At 45.1% G+C, this 22,689-nt stretch overlaps 1 protein-coding gene across 2 annotated transcripts in view; it reads right to left on the bottom strand.

Moving 5' to 3' along the window:
* ABCC4 (ATP binding cassette subfamily C member 4) overlaps positions 1 to 22,689 on the bottom strand; it is a 241,363-nt gene that overhangs the window by 177,891 nt on the left and 40,783 nt on the right. For both annotated transcript variants that reach the window (XM_032402753.1, XM_032402752.1), the window contains exon 4: positions 15,007 to 15,231. In XM_032402753.1, the coding sequence (XP_032258644.1) occupies positions 15,007 to 15,231 (225 nt within the window). The remainder of the gene's footprint in view (positions 1 to 15,006; positions 15,232 to 22,689) is intronic.

Here is a 22,689-nt window from a genome sequence, read left to right as displayed (position 1 = left end):
CCTCATCACTGACCTGCCTCATACCCAACGTCAAGGACCCTCGGTGTGTGGAGGACACTGCTCCCACACACCGCCCCAAATGGCCATGACTTTGGAGTTTTGCATCCATCCCGTCCCTTGCTATCAAGCTATCCTTCTCACCAGTACCTACTAAGGTTTCCAAACTAGGATGGCTTCATAATATTTTAAGTAAAATCACACCACGTAGGTTCTGAGTAGGAACCTAAAAGAATTTCAGAACAAAAAACCAAGAACTTGTATCATGTATCCGGCTTTTTTGGTTTCCTTCCTGGTTCATGGCCCTACCCCAGCGCTGAGTCTGTCAGGTAACATGGTTTCCAGGTACACTGCGTATTACTGCAACAGGCTAGTAGGAAGAGGATGTTTAGCTCACCTGAAGCAGAAAATTGCCTGTATTTTTCCAATATTGTTGCCTAGAGTTGCTGAGTAATGCTGCCACATCGTCTTTTATGACTGCATAATCTAAAGCCATTAAACTTCATTTTTGAGGGGAGGACACAAGGACCACCTAACATCCTCCTTCCCCATGAATATAATGGGTGACAACCCCATAAAGTTAATCAGAGTCCCTCTATGGTCTGTAGAAGAAAAGAGATTCAAGGAAATGAAAACCAAAGTGCATACAAAATCAACAACCTCTCTATAACCTGATACCTCCACTGCATTGCGGGGGGAGCCTGGTTTTCCACGACTGGCCCAAAAACCAGCACACCTGCACAGAAAGCTCTCTGCAAGCTTTGGCATTTCCCTCCTGGGGCTACCATTAGCTTTCTTTCAAGTTCATCCGCCACCTTTCCTTTTTCATTATACCACTATGATCTGTTGGAGTCAAGAGGCCAGAAAGACACATACAGACTTAACACGTTCTGAGCAAAAGGGCACGGTGTGGACCCCAAGAACCACCTGGGAGCCTGTGATATTTGCTCTGAGGTCAGATTGACTCCACATTTTCTGACCTCATCATGTCTAACAGCCATGAGTCCCTGAATGTGTAAGGCTATATGATGGCAGTTATGTTCAAAGTCATGGAATGTAATGAATGACGCCCCCCAACCCAGGCCCTTCCATCACCAATTTCTTGCTTTGAAAGAGAAGCCCCATGTGACTGGTCTCCCACACAACAGAGGGGAAAAGAGAGAGGAACAACACACAACAGTTGTGGCAAAGGTGAGCTGGTGGGGCGGCTGAAAGAAGTAAGAATACAGTGAGCGTGAAAAACCCAATGACAAGGAGAGAAAGGAGAGCGAGCGAACACACACACACACACACACACACACACACGGTTATAAACATGCACTTCAGGGTTAGGGGAGAGACTATCTTAATGAGAAAATAAAGATGAAGTACATCCCCAGTAGAAGAAATAAAACTATCACCAACTTTTAAAAATACCTTTTACTATGTTTTTCTGTTTCTAAAAATTATAAAAAACAAAAAAAGGTTAGTATAAACTATCTTCTCAAAAACGGCAGGCTTAGTCATAAAAATTTATACATGAGGCCACACGCTAAGTCTTTTACAGCAACTACACTTAGAACTCTTTTGTCTATAAAGAAGTTTCTAAATTTTACTCATCATGTGCCATCCTTCATACCAAGACTACAAAAGGGAAGCAATATGCCCTCTACAAACTCATCCATTGTGCATAATTTTACTGTCAAAATGAGAGTGTTTTATAAATGTGAATTTCCTTTTTTCCTAATGCTTTATATTTATCAAAGTATTTAATTTAAGGAAGTTGGATATGCAGCATACCTAAAGTAATAGTGCACACTTTCATGATATCACAAAACAAGTTGTATTATTACTCATTTCCTTGTAAACACTATGCCTGAAGCCTTCAGAAAACAAGTCAATCTGTACAGAAAAAAAAAATGACAAAATGAGATGCTGTCCAACTCATGATTTTCACAGCATTCATTTTTAGAACCAACTTACTAAAAGCAGCAATGCCTATCATCAGCACATACAAAGGAACCAAGACCAAGTGCACGGAGCAGTAAGGAAAACGCCCTCTCACAAAGCAACCCATCACACTCTCTACGAAATGCCATTATCCCAAACCCCATGCTCTCCTCCTCACTGGAGTGGAGTGTAACCAATAGCAGCTGGGTACCAATGGCTTTGAAGTCACAGAGATACCAAACAAAGAAAATAACCCGGTTGGTTCAGCTAATGGGTTCCCAAGGGAGGAGAGAGGAGGAGACGAGAACTTCAAAACATAACCCAGCCACAGCTCCTGGCTCTGCAGAGAGAGCCAGGAGGGGTAAAGTCCTCTCTGAAATGCCTTCCTCTTCCTCCACAAATAACTGAAAGTTCATTGCCACTGTTGAGGATGAGGGTGAACTGTCACTGTTTTCAATGAATACTGAGCAAATGTATGACCCGCACCCATTCAAAAAAATGAGGTTAACCTTGAAGACATTATGCCAAGTGAAATAAAAGGCAGGCACCCAAGGGCAAATCCTGCATGATTCCACTCACATGAGGCACCTAAGCAGGCAGTTTCGTGGAGACAGGAAGTAGAAGGGTGGTCGCCAGGGGCTGGGGGAAGGGCATGAGGAACTGGTCTAATGGGGACAGAGTTTCAGCTTTACAAGATGAAGAGTTCTGGAGATGGATGGTGGTGATGGTTGCACAATGATGTGAATGTACTTAAGGTCACTGAGCTGGACACTCAAAAATGGTAAATGGGGCCAATTTTACGTGACATGTATTTTACCACAATTAAAAATTAAAAATTCCGTAACTTAGGGGCGCCTGGGTGGCTCAGTCGGTTAAGCATCTGCCTTCGATTCAGGTCATGATCTCAGGGTCCTGGGATCAAGCCCAGCGTCATACACCCTGCTCAGCAGGGAGTCTGTTTCTCCCTCTCCCTCCGCGCCTCCCCCCTGCTCGTGCTCGTGCTCACGCACTCTCTCTCTAGTTCTCAAATGAATAAAAAAAAAAAACTTACAAAAATAAAAATTCATTAATTTAAAAAACAAAATGAGGGGCTCCTGACTGGCTCCGTCAGTACACCATGCGACTCTTGATCTCAGGGTTGTGAGTTCAGGTCCCACAGGGGGTATAGAGGTTACTTAAAAAATTTTTTTAAAAATTAAAAATCTTTTTAAAAATAAATAAACAAATATAAAAAACAAAATGATTACCTTTGAAGAGAGGGGGGAAATAATAGCCACCGACCAAAAATTCTAAACCTACAGAAATATCTTAAAATAACAAAGAAAGAAAAACATACTCAGCTTAACATAAAAATTTACAAATTAAACTAAATGGGTTTCTAAAAATTAAGTCTCGGTCATGTTTTCGGCATAAGTCCTGGAGCCTTCCAAGAAGGTTCCACATCCACCACTGCCCTGCCCAGGTTCCTTTCACCGTCCCTACCACGGGGTGGTTCCCCAGTCGTCCTGATGATAAGAATCCCTGGGGCACAGATTAAATATACAGATTTCCAGGGCTTCTCTTAATTCTGAGGGAGGAGGTCTGGGATTACACCCAGGGTCTGGGTTTTTATTAAGCACAACGATGACTCATAACAGAATCTAGTGACCCGCAGCCTAGCATATGTCCTGCTCACCCTTGATGCTCTCGGCATGGAAGCCGAACAGGTCCACGCTCCGGCGGATACTCACCCTGCCCTGTAATGTACACACAGCTCCCGCCGCAAGGCCCGTAAACACCCAGCTATTAAACGCAGTGAGCGGCTCTGTGGCCAAGTTACTGATAGTGGGCGGGCCCCAGCTCCACCTCTGCCATAAGCAAGTACATAACTGGGCAAAATTACGTGTCCGGGCACCAGCTAACAGGCCGTGCAGGCCAGATCCCTGGGAGCAGGGACACCCAAGAGGTCAACACTACCACTGTCTTGGCTCTCAGCCAGCAGACCATTTTCCAGCTGTGGTAGGGAGGTGGATGAAGCCCACACAGGGCAGCCCCCACCCCACCCCCCCCGGAGCTGAGGTGGTAGAGGTGAGGCTGGGGTCGGCCCAAGCAGGTGGCATCTCCGAGGATGAATGAAAGGGTCCCCAAAGTCCTGGGGCGGGGAAGGGATGCTGCTGTAAAGGCCTCAGCTGAGGGATGGGCTACAAAGGCCCAGGTCAACACGGCCTAAGGCTCACCAGAGAGCTGGTGCACGCAATAGCAAGCAGAACACAGGAGCCTGGAAGGTCAAGTTAGGGCACTGGAGTTCTTGCCCAGGCAGAGTGGAGAAATCTTATTAATAAATGATCAGCAAGGCTGGAATACAGCTGAGACACCAGGAAGACCATACCTTAGAATTAAAGACCACTCTCTGGAGCAGGGATTCTCAGCTGGGGCAATTTTGCCCCCACCTCCCAGGGCACATCTGGCGATGTCTGGAGACATTATTGGTTGTTACAACTAGAAAGATGCATCTGGCATCAAGTGGGTGGAGGCCACAGTTGCTGGTGAACATCCCACAATGTATGGGGTCCCCTCCATCCACCACCCCCCAACAGCCCTACTAAATGTCAGTAGTGCGGAGGTTGAGAATCTCTTCTCTAAAACAGATTTGCTCTAGACTCATCCTAGAAAAGATTACTACCAAGGCCTAATAAGGACCCACAAAGGACACAGAGATTGAAGGTTGAGACCCACCAAGCTGGAGAAGCTTGGAAAAAACACCTTAGAATTCCCAAAAATGGAAGCTAACAAAGCATAAATCAAGCCTACGCCAGGTTGAAAGAGATCAGCCAGTAAGTGACCTATTAATGCAAAATGCAACATCCTCAAAAGACGGTCAGAATGCAGACCTGCAATGTGGCATTCATAATGTCCAATAAATTTTAAGTCTTAGAGATGCAAAAAGAAAAAAAAAAACAGGAAAATGTAAACCACAGCAAGAAAGAAAGCAGTCTTCCTAATAAAAAGCAAATCCTCCAAATATATAAATAAGAATAAAAAGAAAGTTTGACCCAGACATTGGATTTTTTTTTTTAATTTTATGTTAAAGAGTTGAAAGGAAATATATTCAAAGAATTAAAGAGAAATATGAGTAAACAGATCCTTGGCAGAAAAATTACAAATTGTAAAAAAAGAGCAAAGTGGTGCGCCTGGGTGACTCATTTGGTTAAGCAACTGCCTTCGGCTCAGGTCATGATCTTGGGGTTCTGGAATCGAGTCCCACATCAGGCTCCTTGCTGTGCAGGGAGCCTGCTTCTCCCTCTCCCTCTGCTGCCACTCTCCCTGCTTGTGCTCTCTCTGTCAAATAAATAAATAATGTTAAAAAAAAAAAAAAAGAGCAAAGTGGACATTCTATAACTGAAAAGTACAAAACTAGGAGGAAAAAATGCACTGGCTGGTCTTAGTAACAGTTTGAAGATAACAGAAAAGGTAGTCAGGTTGATTAGAAGAAAACTAGCCAATCTTAAGAACAGAGAAAAGAAACTGAATAAAATTAAGGGAAACAAAAAGAGGGAACTATGAGACACTTTCAAATGTTCTAATATACATGTAATGAGAATCCAAGAAAGAGGAAAAAGTGAGAATGGACCAGAAGATAATATTTTAAAAGATATAATGGCCAAATATTTCCGAAGTTTTTAGAGAAAGAATAAATTAAAGATCAGGGGCACCTGGGTGGCTCAGTTGTTTGAGCATCTGCCTTCGGCTCAGGTCATGATCCCAGGGGACTGGGATTGAGTCCCACATCGGGCTCCCCGCTCTCCAGGAAGCCTGCTTCTCCCTCTCCCACTCCCCCTGCTTGTGTTCCCTCTCTCACTGTCTCTCTCTGTCAAATAAATAAATAAAATCTTAAAAAAAAAAAAAAAAAGAAGAAGAAATTAAAGATCAAAAAGTTCAACAAACCCCAAAAGGCATAAATTCAAGGGAAATCACACCTAAGGTTCATTATCAATCTCCTAAAAATCTAAATTTTCTTTAAGAAGAAAATTTTAAAAAAAAATTTTTTTAAACCTGCCAGAGAAAACAAACATACAGGAAGCCTTATTAAAAACAAAGGAGGCCAGATGACAACAGAACAATATCCTTTACATACTAAAAGGGGTACAGAGAACTATCAATTCAGAATACAATATCCAGCCAGCATAGCCTTCAGAAACAAGGGAGAAAAACAGATTTTCAGATAAACAGAAACAGAATTCATCACTTGCAGACCTATCCTTAAGAAATGCTAAAGGAGGGGCGCCTGGGTGGCTCAGTCGGTTGAGCATCTGACTCTTGATTTTGGTTGTGTCATGATCTCAGGGGTGTGGAATCAAGCCCCATATTAGGCTCCCAGCTGAGTGTGGAGCCGGCTTGAGGTTCTCTCTCTCCCTCTGCCAGCACCCCCCTCCCCGGCTCAGGCTCTCTCTCCAAATAAGTAAATAGACAAAGGTTTCTCAGATAGAACATAAGCAGCAATAACCATAAAAACTGATAAACAGGACTTACTTCATCAAAACAAAAACATTCCACTTCTCAAAAGATATTATTAAAAAAAATAGAAAGGCATGCCAGACATTGAAAGAAAATGTTTACCATTTATATATCTGGCAAAGGACTAGAATCCTGAAAATACAGAACTTGTACAATTCAATAAGACAAAAACCCCAATATAAGAGAAAAAGAGAGGCAGCAAATTCTTAAACAGATACTTCAAAAAAAAAGATACGTGAAGAGCAAAGAAGCACATAAAAAGATACTGAGCATCATTAGTCATCGATGAAGTGAAGATTAAAACCATAATGAGATACTATTTTACATACCCATGAATAACTAAAATTAAAAATACTGACAATACCAGGTCTTGATGAGGATACAGACCGAGTAAAACTCACATATTCCTAGTGGGAATGTAATCAGGTACCTTCACTTTACAAATGAGAAAATTTAAGCTTAGAGCAGTTTGCCCAAGGCAAATAGCTAGAAAGAGGAAAACTAGGATTCATGCAAAAGCAGTCCAACTACACAGCCTCACCACGTTTACAACTCCCCTCCTAAATTTCATAAATGTCTTTTGTACCACGTACTTTACATGACTTCTATTATCCAATGCTCAACCAACAACCCCATGTGAAGCAGATATTCTTTATTCCCACTTTAAAGATCAGGAAACTGAGAGGTCCCTGGGTGGCTCAGTCGGATAAGCATCTGACTCTTGATTTCAGCTCAGGTCATGATCTCAGGGTCGTGAGCCACAGGACACGCTCTGTGCTCAGCAGTAGTCTGCCTGAGATTCTCCCTCTGCCCTTCCTCCCGCTTGCTCTAAATAAGTAAATAAATAAAATGTTAAGGATCAGGAAACTGAGACCTTAAGAAATGAATTCACTTCTCTAAAATATTCCGGTTTAGCAAATGGCAAAATTGGGATTTGATCTCAAATCTGACTGCTTTCAGAGTCCATGCTCACAGTCCCTACCCTATCCAGCTCAGTGCAGTATCTTTTACAAAGTATTTGTCCACCTGACGCAACACGACTATTCTGAGCGTAAGATTCCCAGTCCATATTCTAAGACACTGGAGCCTGATAAACACCACCATGCTTGAGGTTTAACAGCTGCAATTTCGAAAGAGTTATTCACCACTGAGAAGGGCTGAAAGACCTAAGTTATAAGATACAAAGTAAAAGCTGAACATGTATTTGAGGCCTATTAGTATCACCTGTCATTTTTTAAAACTACCCCCCCATACCAATTCAAACAGAATGCCTGGGGAGAGGGACTTGGCATCAGAGTTGTTTTAAAAAAATTTCCCCAAATGAGGCCACTGTGCACCAGAGTTTGGGAACCACTGAGCTAAAGCCTACCCTTCCTGTGTCCACCACATCCCCAGAGAACAGATAATGTATCTGATGGTAGAATCAATTCTAGACACTCATAACTCTCCAGAGCAGGAATTTCCCCGTTAAAGAAAGCTAAAACAAACAGCCTCTCCTAACTTGCTTTGTTAGCCCAAACTCCCAACAGAAAATTAAACCTGCACCCAATGCCTCCTCTTAGCTCTTTCCTAGCAAACTATAACACTGACAAATTGCCCCTAGAGATTAGTTTTTCGCAAAATGCACAGGTTCAACCCAAGTTTATATCATAAGTAAAAGAGAAAAATGGAGGGAGAAGTGTGTTTAAAAAGAAAGATTTTAGGGACTCCTGGCTGGCTCAGTTGATAGAGCACTCAACTCTTGATCTCAGGGCCATGAGTTGGAGCCCCACGTTGAGTGTAGAGATTATAAATAAATAAACTTAAAAAAAAAAGTTTACGGACACCTGGGTGGCTCAGTCGGTTAAGTGTCTGCCTTTGGCTCAGGTCATGATCCCAGGGTCCTGGGATCAAGTCCCGCATCAGGCTCCTTGTTCAGTGGGGAGCCTGCTTCTCCTTCTCCCTCTGTTGCTCCCCCTGCTTGTGCTCGCGCACGCTCTCTCTCTCTCTTTCTCTCTGACAAATAAATAAATAAAATCTTTTAAAAGAATAAATATTAAAGAAAGAAAAGATTTTAAAGCATTAAACGATGTAAGAAGCATTACTAGCTCATTCTATTTTTGTCAGAAGGTTACAAAATACCATTAGAAGAGAAATTCCTACCCAAGTATCCCATGCTTCCAGGGAGACACCCCCCCCCCCCGGCCATTTCCATAAATAACGCAGAGTTTCACTGTGGTGGTACTCTCAAGATGCTAGTCCCTCGACATTTTCAGAAAGGAAATGTAACCACAGACTAATAGGCAAAATACTGGACTGAACCATACGAAAGTGCTGTTTTACAAGCCCTCATCAGTTGAATATCTGCAATTTCATGTTGTCCAGCCTAAATATAAAGCAACGCAGTGTGTCTACACTGAAATGAAGTTAGTGTTAAATAAAAACAAAATCAAGTTCTGTCCAAGAACTATGGACTTGACATCATATGCGTGAGATGCTAACAAACTTTCAGAAGGAGGTGGAGGGGTGGGGTGGACCTTCCCTTCCTCAGAATCAACACTCTGGTGCATAGTGTTTTGTTTTGTTTTGTTTTGTTTTAACTCCAGCTCCATTTTTTTTTTAAGATTTTATGTATTTATTTGACAGAGAGAGCGAGCACAAGCAGGAGGAGCGGCAGGGAAAGGGACAAGCAGGCCCCCCGTGGAGCAGGGAGGCCATTGCTGGACTCGATCCTAGGACCCCGGGACCACGACCCGAGCCAAAGGCAGATGACTGACCAACTGAGCCACCCAGGTGTCCCATTGAGCTCCGTTTCTTGCAGCAGGTTGCAGACATTGCTCAGGAGAAGTCAGCAAGCTGGCTCTGCACCCTGCATGGGGCCCTTCTACTTCCTTTTCAGAGTCTGTGATAAAGAATGCCTCATGTCCCAACTGCCGATCTTAAAATACAACTGAGCTGCAGAAGGGTCTAGAAAGGAGAAGTAAAACGGTCAAGAGAAGAAGGTCTTGGGCGCCTGGGTGGCTCAGTCGGTTAAGCGACTGCCTTCGGCTCAGGTCATGATCCCAGGGTCCTGGGATCGAGTCCCACATCAGGCTCCCTGCTCTGCGGGGAGCCTGCTTCTCCCTCTCCCACTCCCCCTGCTTGTGTTCCCTCTCTCGCTGTGTCTCTCTGTCAAATAAATAATAAAAATAAAATCTTTAAAAAAAAAAAAAGAGAAGAAGGTCTTGAGAGAAAAGATTAGAAAAGGGAAGAGTCCACTCAGAAAGATTAGGAGATCTAAATGGTGTAGATACAAAAAAGCATGCCTTTTTCTCCCAATTACAGAATTCTAAAAATTATACTGCAACTACATCACTTAATGCAACTATATCACTTAACTGATTAAAAATACACTGAGGTAAGTAAAAATATTTCTTTACATAGGATACTAATCTACAGAAGTCACCCACTTGGGATGCACTGCATAAATCCCAGTAGTCGATTTTCCACATTCGTGGTAGTAGTGTGCTATGTCACTGTGACCATGAATTACTGAATACTAATTGCTCCCAGAGAAAATACAGAATTCGGTTTCTGCCAGCCTTTGATAACATTTTAACAACTGATCAATAGGGACGCCTGGGTGGCTCATTTGGTTCAGCATCTGCCTTCGGCTCAGATTGTGATCCCAGGGTCCTGGGATCGAGTCCTACATCGGGCTCCTTGCTCAGTGGGGAGCCTGCTTCTCCCTCTGCCTGCCGCTCCCCCTGCTTGTGCTCTCTCTCTCTCTCTCTCTCTGGCAAATAAATAAATAAAATTAAAAAAAAAAATTGATCAACATACACATAACCTGACGTGTGTCCATTGTTGACTCATTAACATTGGACTCACGCCAAAAGCACAATAATTCATAACTTGAAACAACTTGGGGTGCCTGGGTGGCTCAGTCGGTTAAGCGTCTGCCTTCGGCTCAGGTCATGATCCCAGGGTCCTGGGATCGAGCCCCGCATCCGGCTCCCTGCTCAGCGGGGAGTCTGCTTCTCCCTCTCCCACTCCCCCTGCTTGTTCTCTCTGTCAAATAAATAAATAAAAATCTTTTTAAAAAAAAACTGAGCCAAGCTTATCTAACACAGGCATTTTCTCCCTACCATGTGTCGTATTTATTCCACAAGGCACAGCACAGCCTTGCTGTGCTCAGAAACACTAGACAGCATCTTAGCATTTTGTGTGGGGCCATTTTAAACAGCAAAATCACCAACAAAAAGCATAAAAGTGCAGAAAACAGGCACAACATATAAACAGCCCGTGAAAAGAACTCTTGTTTACAGTAGGACAGCTGAAACAAGAAGGTGACCCCAGCTGGGAATATGCATGTCAGGTGACGCAAAATTTTAGTGACTATGTGCATGCCCAAGAATGACCATGAAAGAGCTCCAGGTATTGATTTTGGGGTTACAAATAAATTTGAGCAAGTAGGCAATCTGCAAACAGAGAATCTGTGAATAATGAGAGTTTACTGTACATAAACTCTTGCCAAGACAAATCCATGATAGAGGATAAAAGGAAACTCAGATGTTTGCAGGGAGTCCATTCATCTTAGAGGTTCAAGCAAAGAAAGACAAATACTCTCTCACAAACTATCCTTTGGGTAACTCTAAAGAGAGTAAAAATGAGATTTTAGCCAGAATAAAAAGTATGGTCAAAATGATCCAATTCTGCAAGGAAGTCTGCACCAAGGAACAAGGAGGGAGAACAGTATCCATGAACTCAAAAGCTGACAGCTCTGGATTTCCCTGGCATTCAAAGCAAACCAACCATCAAGGTCCACTATGGGAACTGCCTCAGTTCTTCAAACTGGACACAGAGTCAGGAAACCCAGGGCCAATCAGGCTTAATTAAGACCTTTTTTTTTTTTTAAGATTTTATTTATTTGACAGAGAGAGACACATCGAGAAGGGGAACACAAGCAGGGGGAGTGGGAGAGGGAGAAGCAGGCTTCCCGCCGAGCAGGGAGCCCGATGTGGGGCTCAATCCCAGGACCCTGGGACCATGATCTGAGCTGAAGGCAGATGCTTAACGACTGAGCCACCCAGGCGCCCCAGGCTTAATTAAGATCTTAAGAAAAAAAATCTCTGTGCCGTACACATTTTATAATACAAGAAAATCTCTGTACCATAGGACAAGACCATCCTGATTACAGAGAATGCCATCCTGTGTGCCCTAGCTCTAGAGACGTAGAACATTCAGGCTCACTCGCACCCAAGCCTGAAGCCAAGGTCAGGCTGGCAAATGCCAGATCCATTTCTACTAGTGATGGGGCTGAAGATCATCCTCTGTCCTCAATCTGGGCTTGCCTGGGCTGAAGCTACCATCTTCCCCCAGGCTGGTCCTACCTCCTGTGCTCTGATCAGTGTTTAGCCAGTAAGGAACCTCAGTCCGGGGAGAGGAGAAAGCTCTGGAGATGAATGGTGGTATAGTGGTGATAGGGACATTCACAACAACGTGAATGTACTTAAACGTCACTGAACAGTCCACTTAAAAGAGTTAAAATGGTAAATTTTACGTTATGCATATTTTACCACAATCAATCAATCAAGAAGTAAATAAATAAATAAATGCTCCAGGCACCTGGCTGGCTCAGTTGGTGGAAGCGCACGCCGCTTGACCACAGGGTTGTGAGTTCGAGCCCCACGTTGGGTGTAGAGGTTCCTTAAAAAATAAAATCTTAAAAAAAAAAAAGAAAGAAAAAGAAAAAACCTCAAAAGCCAAGTGTAATTTTACCAAAGCTGTGCAAAGGAAAACAAGGGATAAGTCATTTTTATACAGAATACATCCCACGACATCATGCAATATCACGACTACCACTACGAACTCAGCAGCCATTCCAGTGACGACACCCCACGTGAAGTTCTCCCAGAACCGGGGATTAGGAGTAGGGCACGAGCCTCATGTTCGGAGGGGCCTCTCGGAGCTTTACTGCAGTGCCGCCTTCTGCCCTAAGGAATCGGCGCACCTGCGATGGAAAAGTGTCCTATTTCTTCCCCCAGTAGGATTCTAGACCGCAAGGCAGTGCCTAAGGAAATCGGTCTTTCCCACGCTTCTGGAATTTCAGCTTACGCCTACGGTTTGACCCAAGTAAGTCTCTGTAAGGGGACAATTCTTTTAGGCTAATCAAGCCAGGAAATTAACACCTCTGGGAGAGGTTTACATTCAGCAAATGTGCCAGATCAGATCAGATTTCCCAAAGGTGAGTTCTAAAACGTTAGTGGGAAGAGTAAGAAAAACAGGTGAGGGGCGCCTGGGTGGCTCAGTCGTTAAGCGTCTGCCTTCGGCTCAGGTCATGGTCCCAGGGTCCTGGGATCGAGCCCAGCATCGGACTCCCTACTCGGTGGCAAGCCTGCTTCTCCCTCTCCCTCTCCCCCTGCTTGTGTTCCCTCTCTCACTGCGTCTCTCTCTGTCAAATAAATAAATAAAATCTTAAAAAAAAAAAAAAGAAAAGAAAAACAGGTGAACTCCCACCAACTCACCTGGGCAGCCAAGAGCTTTGTTGGACTGAATTGTCCCCTCAAACCTGGATCCCCCGGTGAAGGTTTTCACAATAAAGTCCTAGTGAAATGTCCTATTTATTTATGGGAGCGAAGCATGATCTAGCTAATTTATAGAGAAATCGGCCCAGTCTCCTACATGGTAGAAGGGACTACAATAGAATAACCAAGAGGAGGAGAAGGACAGCAACGAAGACCCCTTGACTGGGGCGGACAGGCAGGGCTACCATTTGCACATCACAGAGGAGGAACCTGAGGTCACGTGTCACGGCCTACACAGACAGTAAGAAGCCTCCCAGATTCACACAATTCCAAGATTAGTAAGACTCTGCTCAGAGGAAGAGGTGGAGAAGACATCTTGCATTTTGCTAAGAAAAGTAATCATAAGTGAATTGTGCAAGACTGTTGAATCTCAGATCTGTACTTCTGAAACAAATAATGCAATATATGTTAAGGAAAAAAAAAAAAGAAGAAGGTAGCAGGAGGGGAAGAATGAAGGGGGGGAAATCGGAGGGGGAGACGAACCATGAGAGACGATGGACTCTGAAAAACAAACTGAGGGTTCTAGAGGGGAGGGGGGTGGGAGGATGGGTTAGCCTGGTGATGGGTATTGAGGAGGGCACGTTCTGCATGGAGCACTGGGTGTTATGCACAAACAATGGATCGTGGAACACTACATCTAAAACTAATGATGTAATGTATGGCGATTAACATAACAATAAAAAATTAAAAAAAAAAAGAAAAGTAGTCATAAGAAACAGAAGCTCTAGATAAGCAGCAACTAGGTTAAAGAAGCAATATTTTAGGGGCACCTGGGTGGCTCAGTTAGTTAATCGGACTGCCTTCGGCTCAGGTCATGATCCTGGAGTCCCAGGATCGAGTCCCGCATCGGGCTCCCTGCTCAGCGGGGAGTCTGCTTCTCCCTCTGACCCTCCCCCCTCTCATGCTCTCTATCTCATTCTCTCTCAAATAAATAAATAAAATCTTTAAAAAAAAAAAAGAAGCAATATTTTAAATTTAAATTGTTTGGCTTTAACTTTCAATAAGGATTTTTTTTTTTAAATAAAAATTGTATATATTGGGCACCTGGCTGGCACAATCAGAAAAGCATGGGACTCTTGATCTCAGGGTCATAAGCTTGAGCCCACAATGGGTGTAAAGATGATTACTAAAAAAAAAAAAAAAAAACTTAAAAAATATTGTATATAGTTAAGGTGTAACGTCATATTTTGACAGATAATACACTGGAAAATGAGTACTACAGTCAAGCTAATATATCCATCACTTTACATAGTTATCCTTTTGTGTGTATGGCAGGAACGCTTAAGATCAACCTTTCTTAGCAAATTTCAAGTATACGATACAGTTAAAATGGAGTGTTTTTGTTTTTGTTTTTAAAGCAAACGGCCCAAAGCAAAGAGATATCCAGGGGTCCAGTTTGTAAAGGGCCCTTCAGTTCTCATCACTTCTTCTGTCTGTGCCAACTCCTTGGTAAAGACACCTGAAATCCTCAGTCCCTTCATAATACTTAAGACCAGGGTAAACTGTGGGAGAACTTAATGGCATTTCTCAATACAAAACACTGAATACATCAAACTGGGTCTTGTCATTAAAACTGCTGCAATGTACACTAAAGAGAAGAAGATAGTGCATAAAATAATAACTTGAATGGAAAGCAATATAAAGTAGAACATAAGTTCTCTCCAAAATTACTAAAGACAATGTAAAATTTAAAGTTTCATCCCAAACATCAACTATTTTTTTTCTTTTCTTTTTTTTTTTTTTTTAAAGATTTTATTTAATGGGACACCTGGGTGGCTCCGTCGGTTCAGTGTCCAAGTCTTGATTTCAGCTCAGGAGCATGACTCAGGGTCCCGAGACTGGCCCTGAGTCGGGCTCCGCATCCAGTTCCGTGCTGGGCATGGAGCCTGCCTGGGATTCTCTCTCTCCCTGTGCCCCCCCGCCTTGAAATAAAGAAATAAAAATAGAGATCCTCTTTACAAAATTTTTAATTTATGAACTTTCCCAAAATGCTTTTGATGCTTTGGGTGAGGTAGACATTCTGATACCAAATGACACTTACCTTCCGATAAATCATATGGCACATGGCGACGCGTAGCCTCATGCCTGCACACTGAACATGATAGAAGTATAAATGGTGCAATATGGCCAGGATGAGCGTGCAGGTGGTCAGCACCGTGGCATAGGCGTAGGCTTCATGCAAAGCCACAGAATTAGTGGGGTCATGGTTTTCAAAATAATTAATAATTTTCCCCAAAAATATGGGCTGGACTACTTTGGTGCCTTCCTAAAAGGAAAGGAGAAAGCCGTAATTAGAAATACAGGTCCTACCAGTTTTTCTTAACATAGCTTTGCGTTTATTACTAGCATGTTAAAAAGGCATTTTAACAAAGTGCTACATTCATCACTAATCCCAAAGAAAAACAGAACCCCTCTCTTATGTAAGACAAGCACGTAATAGTTTAACCTTCAGCCAATATTCTAAGAGCAAAAGCCATAAAACTTTAGTTCGTTGGGCTTGGGTACACTGAGGGTCCTCGAAAAATATCGCAACCCGTGTTTAGAACGCATTTGGCAGACTACCAGATAAGTCTTGGCCAAGATGAATAAGGAAAAAAGTGGCAAAAGAATGGTAAGGCATGTGCTCACAGGTGGGCAGCCCCAGCTCACAGCCTGCCCATGGGGTCTCCACTGTCAACATCCCAGCCCAAAGCAAAGTCACAAATGGCTCGCTCATGGGAGGCACACTGTTGCAAACCCCTTCTGCATTAAAAGAGCCATTAAAAGAACGGAGATATTGGCGCAAATACAGATCCGGGCCCAACCCCAAATTCCACGTGTCAGTAGATCAAAAGAACGGAGTCCAGTCTCCAAGTTCTGTTGGAGTAAGGAAAAGGACCAGGCTCAGGAGGCTCCCAGGCTCTCAGCCACAGTCTTGAATGTCTCTACCCCTAGAAGCTGAGCAGCGCCGCCTTGGGAGTCAAAAATTTAACACAGCAGAAGGCAAGCTCAAAATAATGCCACCCCTGGTTCGCCATCAGCCATACATTGCAGGTGCTGGTTTTGAAGAATTTTAACAATCCTCCATTCCCCAAGGCAAAAAATTAAAATCCTACACCACTGAGTTAAGAAAGCACTGGGGCTTACCTCCTAAATAAGACTTAAGGAAAGCAATTTTCTTCCCCTAAAACTAAAGGCAAAGAAATGGCAAAACTTGCCCCTCCATGCCAGATGGCCGCTCCACCCCACAACCTACATCCACTCTTGTAAGGTACCTTCCTCTGGCATCAAAGAATACCAAACACTCAGTGCAAATGCGTGTCGCCAAGAGTAAACACACAGGCCCTCCACCTCACTTCATCTAATGCCAAAAGTTTGGAAATCTTTCAAGAACTCGACTTTGAAACATTTCCTCTTGAGCAACCTGTCCTTATTAACACAGACTGGCAAACAACCAACAGGTTTGCTTCTGGTGGCTCTCCTCCATCTGTCCCGAGGGAGGAACCCATAGCCCAGAAGGGCAAGGGAACCCCAAAAACCCAAACCCGAAACACAACTAACATGCATATTCTTCTCACCCAACTAGTGCCCCTTCAGGATATTTACAGAAAGCTGTTCCCATCCCTGAGATGGGTGTGACATTATAAACCCCAACACTGCACACTCATGCGCACACTCATTCACAAACTTCACCTCCAGCCTCACCTTTCATGAGGTCATGGCACTTTTGTACTACAAGGAAATGCTGCTCATTGAAGACAATCAGATCTCAAGAACACAAAGGCTCACTGTTACATGTGAAGCATGCCCAATCATTCATCCCAAGAAGCATTGAGAGTTTATGAAAGCAACCCAAATACAGCGGGCCATAAAACAGTTTATGGGATTACTGAGATGAAGATCTGGAGGCTTCCACAGCAAAGTGAGAACATCAAACTGTACATACACATGGGCGGTCCCAGCCCAGGTGAGCAGTACGTCACCCTGGGGCTGCCTACTGGGAGCCCAGAGGTAACACCTGCCGGCCCAAACTTTCCTAAAACTTAGGATCGTCTCTGGTCCTCGGCTCTCCATTTGAGCCTAACATGGGCATGGGCATAGGAAAATATAATCAGAGCCACCCCTCAGAGAGAAAACGGATAGATGCAACAAACCCAGTGAAAAAGAGCACAAAATAAAGGTAGAGCACTACCACCCAAGCACGTGGATTTTTCTGCTGACAGTACTTAATCAATCAAACAGGCTCACTAATGAGGAATGCCAGCTTGCAGCACCTAGCTTCCACTCATCTGTCCGTTCTCAATCCTCACCCTCAGCTACAAAGAAATAAACCCAGGAAAATAGGTATTATCAAACTTGAAACTAACCATATTAAAACTTTCTGGAGAGCAGGAGCAAGGTCAAAACTTGTTCGAGCAAACATGCCCATCTCTGCCCGGTGAAGATCCTTCCCACAAACCAACTGAGAATATGGTCTTTATTACTCCTTCACAGGAATTCTTCTTGATTGTAAAACCATAAGGGATTTCTAGCCCAATATGATACCACAACACCCCATGGTTCAAGGTCCTATCAGCATTTCAGAGTCTTTGCGGCAGGTACTTCTTAATGGAGTATTCGGCATTCAGCTCTCTGAAACCCCTGACATCTCAAACCACCCCCCACAACCTCTTGCTTTTTAGGGTAACTTATTACATGGCTAGATGCCAAAACCTCCCCCGTGGGCACGGTTGTCCCATGTACAGGAAACATTTCTTGCCCAACCCCACCATGCCTGATCCATGAGAAAAGAAAGAAAACACGGAAATAGAAACAAGCTATCAGACAAAGGAAAAATTACCGAATGAACCGTAACAGCAAAAGGGTAAGCCTGTTTAGAACAGCCCCTCCCAACTTCCTACTTTCTCCCATAAAAGAGTGTTGGGCGGACTTGCCTACGGTTTCGCCAGAGCTTGCTTGTCCCAGACTGCAACTGTCTGCCATGCCTGAATAAACCCATTTTTGCGGTAACATAACTGGGAAGTTCTATTCTTAAGGTTAACAGAGGAAAAGCAGTGAATGAACACAGGAAGAATGAGAACCACCCCATGTTGCAACAGCCTAGTAAATTAATGGATCTTGAGCAATGATCATGAATAGTGCTCCTAACATCACCCACACAATAAAGACAAGCAGACATGATGTACCTAATACGCGAGGCACACCACCAGACCTACGAAGCAAATCTGCCAAGGACAAGAAGAGAAAAAAAAAACTGAGTCAGATCAAGCTTCTAGATCTAGCCACCAATTTAAGTTTCCAGAAGAACATGTTCAATGACACAGGGCCTAAGTGATAGGCCAAAGCCTGACTGTGGGACTCTCTACGGGACAAACAACTCAGTGTCAAGTATTTGATTAGAAAAAATAAATAAAATTATAGTGAGAGAGAATGGAAAGGAACCCAAACAGCCTCTATCAACCAAATGCACCCGACTTGGATACGGATTCAAGCTGCAAGGGAAAAAAAAGAAAGAAATGTGAGCACTAGCTAGATACTGATGATGTCTAGTATCAGTGTTAATGTTTATGCATAATAATGGCATTAGATTATATAGGGGAAAGAGTCCATAGTGTTTAAAGATACACACTAAAATACAGATAAAATGATGCAGTACTTAAGAACTGCTTGAAAATAATCTTGGGAAGCATGAGAGTGAGTGGGGTCCGGATGGGTCAAGACCGGTCATGAGTTGATACCCACTGAAGCTGGCTTAGGGGGACATGCAAGCTTAATCCACAGGGGAGGAATAGCCATTTTCCCTCGACCCTTCTGAGCTCTGGGCTGAAATCCTCTGTAACAAAAGACAGATTAACAGGAGAGAAACCAACAGAAGTTTATGAACAGGCATACCTCCAGCATACATGGGAGAGCCCCCAGGAAAAACAGAGTAACTCCCAGAGGCCAGAACCACCGCCATGGAGGTTTAACCGGAAAAGCATGGGAAACAGGGGTAAGGCTTATTGTGCCGATTTAAGTCGTCTCAAAGACTTCTCCGAGGATAGGATTCTCTTGTGATTTAGAACCACCCTTGTCTTCCTGGCACAAAGAGGGAGACATCCTTACAAATGTGGGTTTCCTTTATAAAATTAACTGTCCCTTACAGAAGGGTAAACTTCTGCTCTGTTTTCAGAGCTTCTGTGGCTGATGCTTCTCAAAACCAATCCGCTCAGAGGCACCTGGCTGGCTCAGCTGGTGGAAAATGAGACCCTTGGTCTCAGGGTTGTGAGTTCAGGCCCCACATTGGGCATGGAGCTTCGTTTAAAAAAAAAAATTAATCAGCTCAAAATAATCTGTATCCCAAAAAGGCATATTCTGGGATGGCATACTCTGCTACCCTTCAATCATATTCTAGGTTTATATCTTTAAGTGTTCTTAAAAAGCTATAGGGGTGGGGCGCCTGGGTGGCTCAGTCCTTAAGCGTCTGCCTTCGGCTCAGGTCATGGTCCCAGGGTCCTGGGATCGAGCCCCGCACTGGGCTCCCTACTCGGCAGGAAGCCTGCTTCTCCCTCTCCCACTCCCCCTGCTTGTGTTCCCTCTCTCACTGTGTCTCTCTGTCAAATAAGTAAATGAAATCTTTAAACAAAAGAAAAAAAAGCCTACAGGGGTGGTAGGGGAGAAACCGTGTGTGAAAACGTATGAAGCAGCTGAGAGAAGAGCACAGAGCTGTTGTCAGAGAAAAAACACCTCCTCTCGGCTCTCTGACCATCGTGGGTGGGGGCCTTGGCAAGAGAAGGCGTCAGGACAGAACACAAAGAGCGCTCATCCGGCAAATTCGGAATGTTTTGCTTCAGAAACCAAGCTGGTCACTTGCATGCCACATGACCCTAAGTCCATCCATGCCCTCCTGTGCCGCCGTTATCCATATCCATGGAAACTCCTGCCTGGTCTACCTCATAGGGATCCAGGGACAAGTAAATGGGATGCAACAGCTCGCGGTGTCCGGAAACCAGCATCACATCAGTATAAAGGAAGCTCACCCTCATTATACACGAGTCCTGGGAAGAGACCTAGTCCATGCTTGATGGCAGAGGCTGGTTTCACACAGGACTTGGAAAACCCACTGCTCCCCGACAGGCAACAATGGTAGAACAAGAACTCTTGAGAAAAGTTGCTCATAAAAGCCAACTTGAGAAAAGTTGCTCATAAAAGCCAACTTTTCTAAGGAGTTGCCAGAAGTTTCACTTCTAAGCAGATTTTTTTTTTTAATTTAACCATTATGAATGCAACCTTTTTAAAAATGAGTCACCTCCTTCCCTGACATCTCAAAGAAAATGGGGGAGAGGCATTACCTTTGTTTGTAACTCGGGGTCATCACTGTGGATACCACTAACGTAATGCTACACACCCAAGAACAGGCAGGGTGTACACAGCGGGTCTGCCCTGCAGGTCTCCTCCGCTTCCTCCTCTGGCCCTTGCTGTGCAGTCCTTAGTGGTTCTTCCCGCACACCCCCCGTCCCCATGTCGGCTACCAGCAGCCACTCCTCAGGCCCCTGGGTTAAACAGAGGTGGAGGGCGCTTGGAACAGAGTAGGGACATAAATGCAAAGGCCCAGGGACATAAATGCAAAGGCCCAGGACAACTCTCAAGGGATCAGCCCTGAGTTGAGGAACAACCTCGGGGCGGTGGGGGAGACCACCTCAAAGGATTTGGTTAACTTCTTGCCCATCAGCTGAGTTCCAGCCTAAAGATGTAGGCAAACATTTGCCTCCCGGCAGCCTCCACCTGGATCAGAAACAATTAGCAAAAGTGGCCTCAGACAAAGGCCAAGTCACTGATCAATGCCGGCAGCACCTGGGGCCGTTTCCAAAGGTCACGGGTAGAGTGACCTAACCCCACCCCCACCCCCCGGCCACTCCTCCCCTCTCAGGGCAAGGGGACTGGGAGAACCCACCCCACTAACACCAGCAGGCAGAGACCACCTCTCTCACAGATAAGGCCCTGGGTGGTGTGGGGAGACAGTCTCTACTGCTGTCTGCCCCAAAAAGAGCCTTCAGGCTCCTCCTCCCTACCCTCAGGGTTCTAGACAGGAGGACACTTGCTCTGTCCCCACCACGTCCCCATGGAGGTGCACACAGGGGCCAGGCGTGCTGGGGGCTCGCTGGCTGTTCTTTTCTGGTTAGCGTTGGCCTGCAAGAGCGCCGTGTTCGACATCAGCATGGAGCTTGTTTCTGCGAGCCTTACAAGCATTCCTCAATTCTCACATGACGGAGATTTTCACTCCTTTGAAATCCAACCTCCAAAGCCTCACCCTGGCCTGCATCACCCTGCCTCTCCCCACTGGTGACTGCCAGGAGCCTCCGGGGAAGGCCCTGCCCACGCGTTGCTTGGTAACACTAGGCTGCTTGCAAACCACGGATAATCAGCCAGCCTCAACCTTTTGAGAAAATCCTAAGGTTGAGTTTAGACCCTCCACTACCTAAAATATGAAGACCAACAAGCAGCAGAGAAGATCACAAAATGGGAAGCTGCTTCATTAAATCAACTATTACACTAGCACTCATCCCACCTAACTCAGGAACTACCTTTAACCACTGAAAACCCAAAACAGCCCCTGAAAGTGATTTTGAACTGTAACAGATCCTTCCTGGCTCCACCATACAAAAGCATTTCTCACGTCTCCAAAACAGAATTGTGTCAACAGGCGAATCTAGAAACACAAGGGTATCTGTGTTGGATTTCAGCCTCCTTTTACCGCCGGAGAAAATTCAAGGTTTACTTCTGGTTGAGCTCTAACACCGTGGGCTGCCTGAGCATCCCGGCATCAGGACGCAGAGCTCCAGCACGTATTCTCTCAAAGACACAAAGTGAGAATGATCCCCACGGGTGCTGGTCACCGTGCTCGTCGAGGCCAGTGTCTCGTTTTCTGCTGGAAACCACCGAGATCCCGGCTGCGTCACAGCATGAAGCAGCAAGCGCCCTCCGGGAGCAGCCCAGCCCCCCTGCACACGGGATGCGCCTGCTCCCAGCCAGGTCTGCGTCCACCCCAGACCGTCACTGTGCTACCCCGGGCCTGCTGCACACGCTGCGTATGGGAAAGCGCCCGCGCGCCCTCATCCTTGCCCAGCAAGTGCACGCCACGAGAGACTCACAGACTCCATCTCTCGTAAGGGAGCCGGGGCACCTGCTGAGTAACAACAGAGAGAGCTCGGCCTCTGCCCAGATCATCCGAGCCCCATCTGAGACCCCGGCCTTCCTGCTGGTCCGTCTCCAAGAGCTCATCTAGAACGGGGCCTTACCATGTGGGTGGCTGTTTACAAACTTCCGCACCGGGGCAGCCACACCCGCATCCACTAAGGGGCGGTAAAGAGTAGAAGGTGGCTTTCTGAAGGGCTCCGGCTGGATCTGAACACACCGTGCTGCTACCGCGGCTGTCAGCGCCCGAGGCCCGTCCAGCGGCCAGGGGACACCCACACCCGAGCTCTGCCCAAATTGACAGTCCCGTCTGACTTCCTGTCGCCCAAGCCAAGTTCAAGATGCACGTGTCTGAGACCTGATGTCAGAGCTCTCAAGACAAGCCTTCCTGCCACTGGATGAGCGGTCAGCCGCGGAGACGGTCAGGCTCGCCAGTCATGGCATCGCGGCTCTGTCCTTCGTGCGCTGCGGGACCCGCGCACACCGTGTAACGACCTGGCACTATGTGGCCTCTTTCCTAAGGTGCAGATAAAACTAATACTCGCCCCTCGTCTCAGCTGGCCAAAGGAAT

The sequence above is a fragment of the Phoca vitulina genome, unplaced genomic scaffold, assembly GCF_004348235.1.
Source record: "Phoca vitulina isolate PV1807 unplaced genomic scaffold, GSC_HSeal_1.0 scaffold5, whole genome shotgun sequence".
Taxonomy (NCBI): Eukaryota; Metazoa; Chordata; class Mammalia; order Carnivora; family Phocidae; genus Phoca; species Phoca vitulina.
The sequence above is the reverse complement of the archived record's forward strand: the minus strand, read 5'-3'. Positions and strand labels throughout refer to the sequence as shown.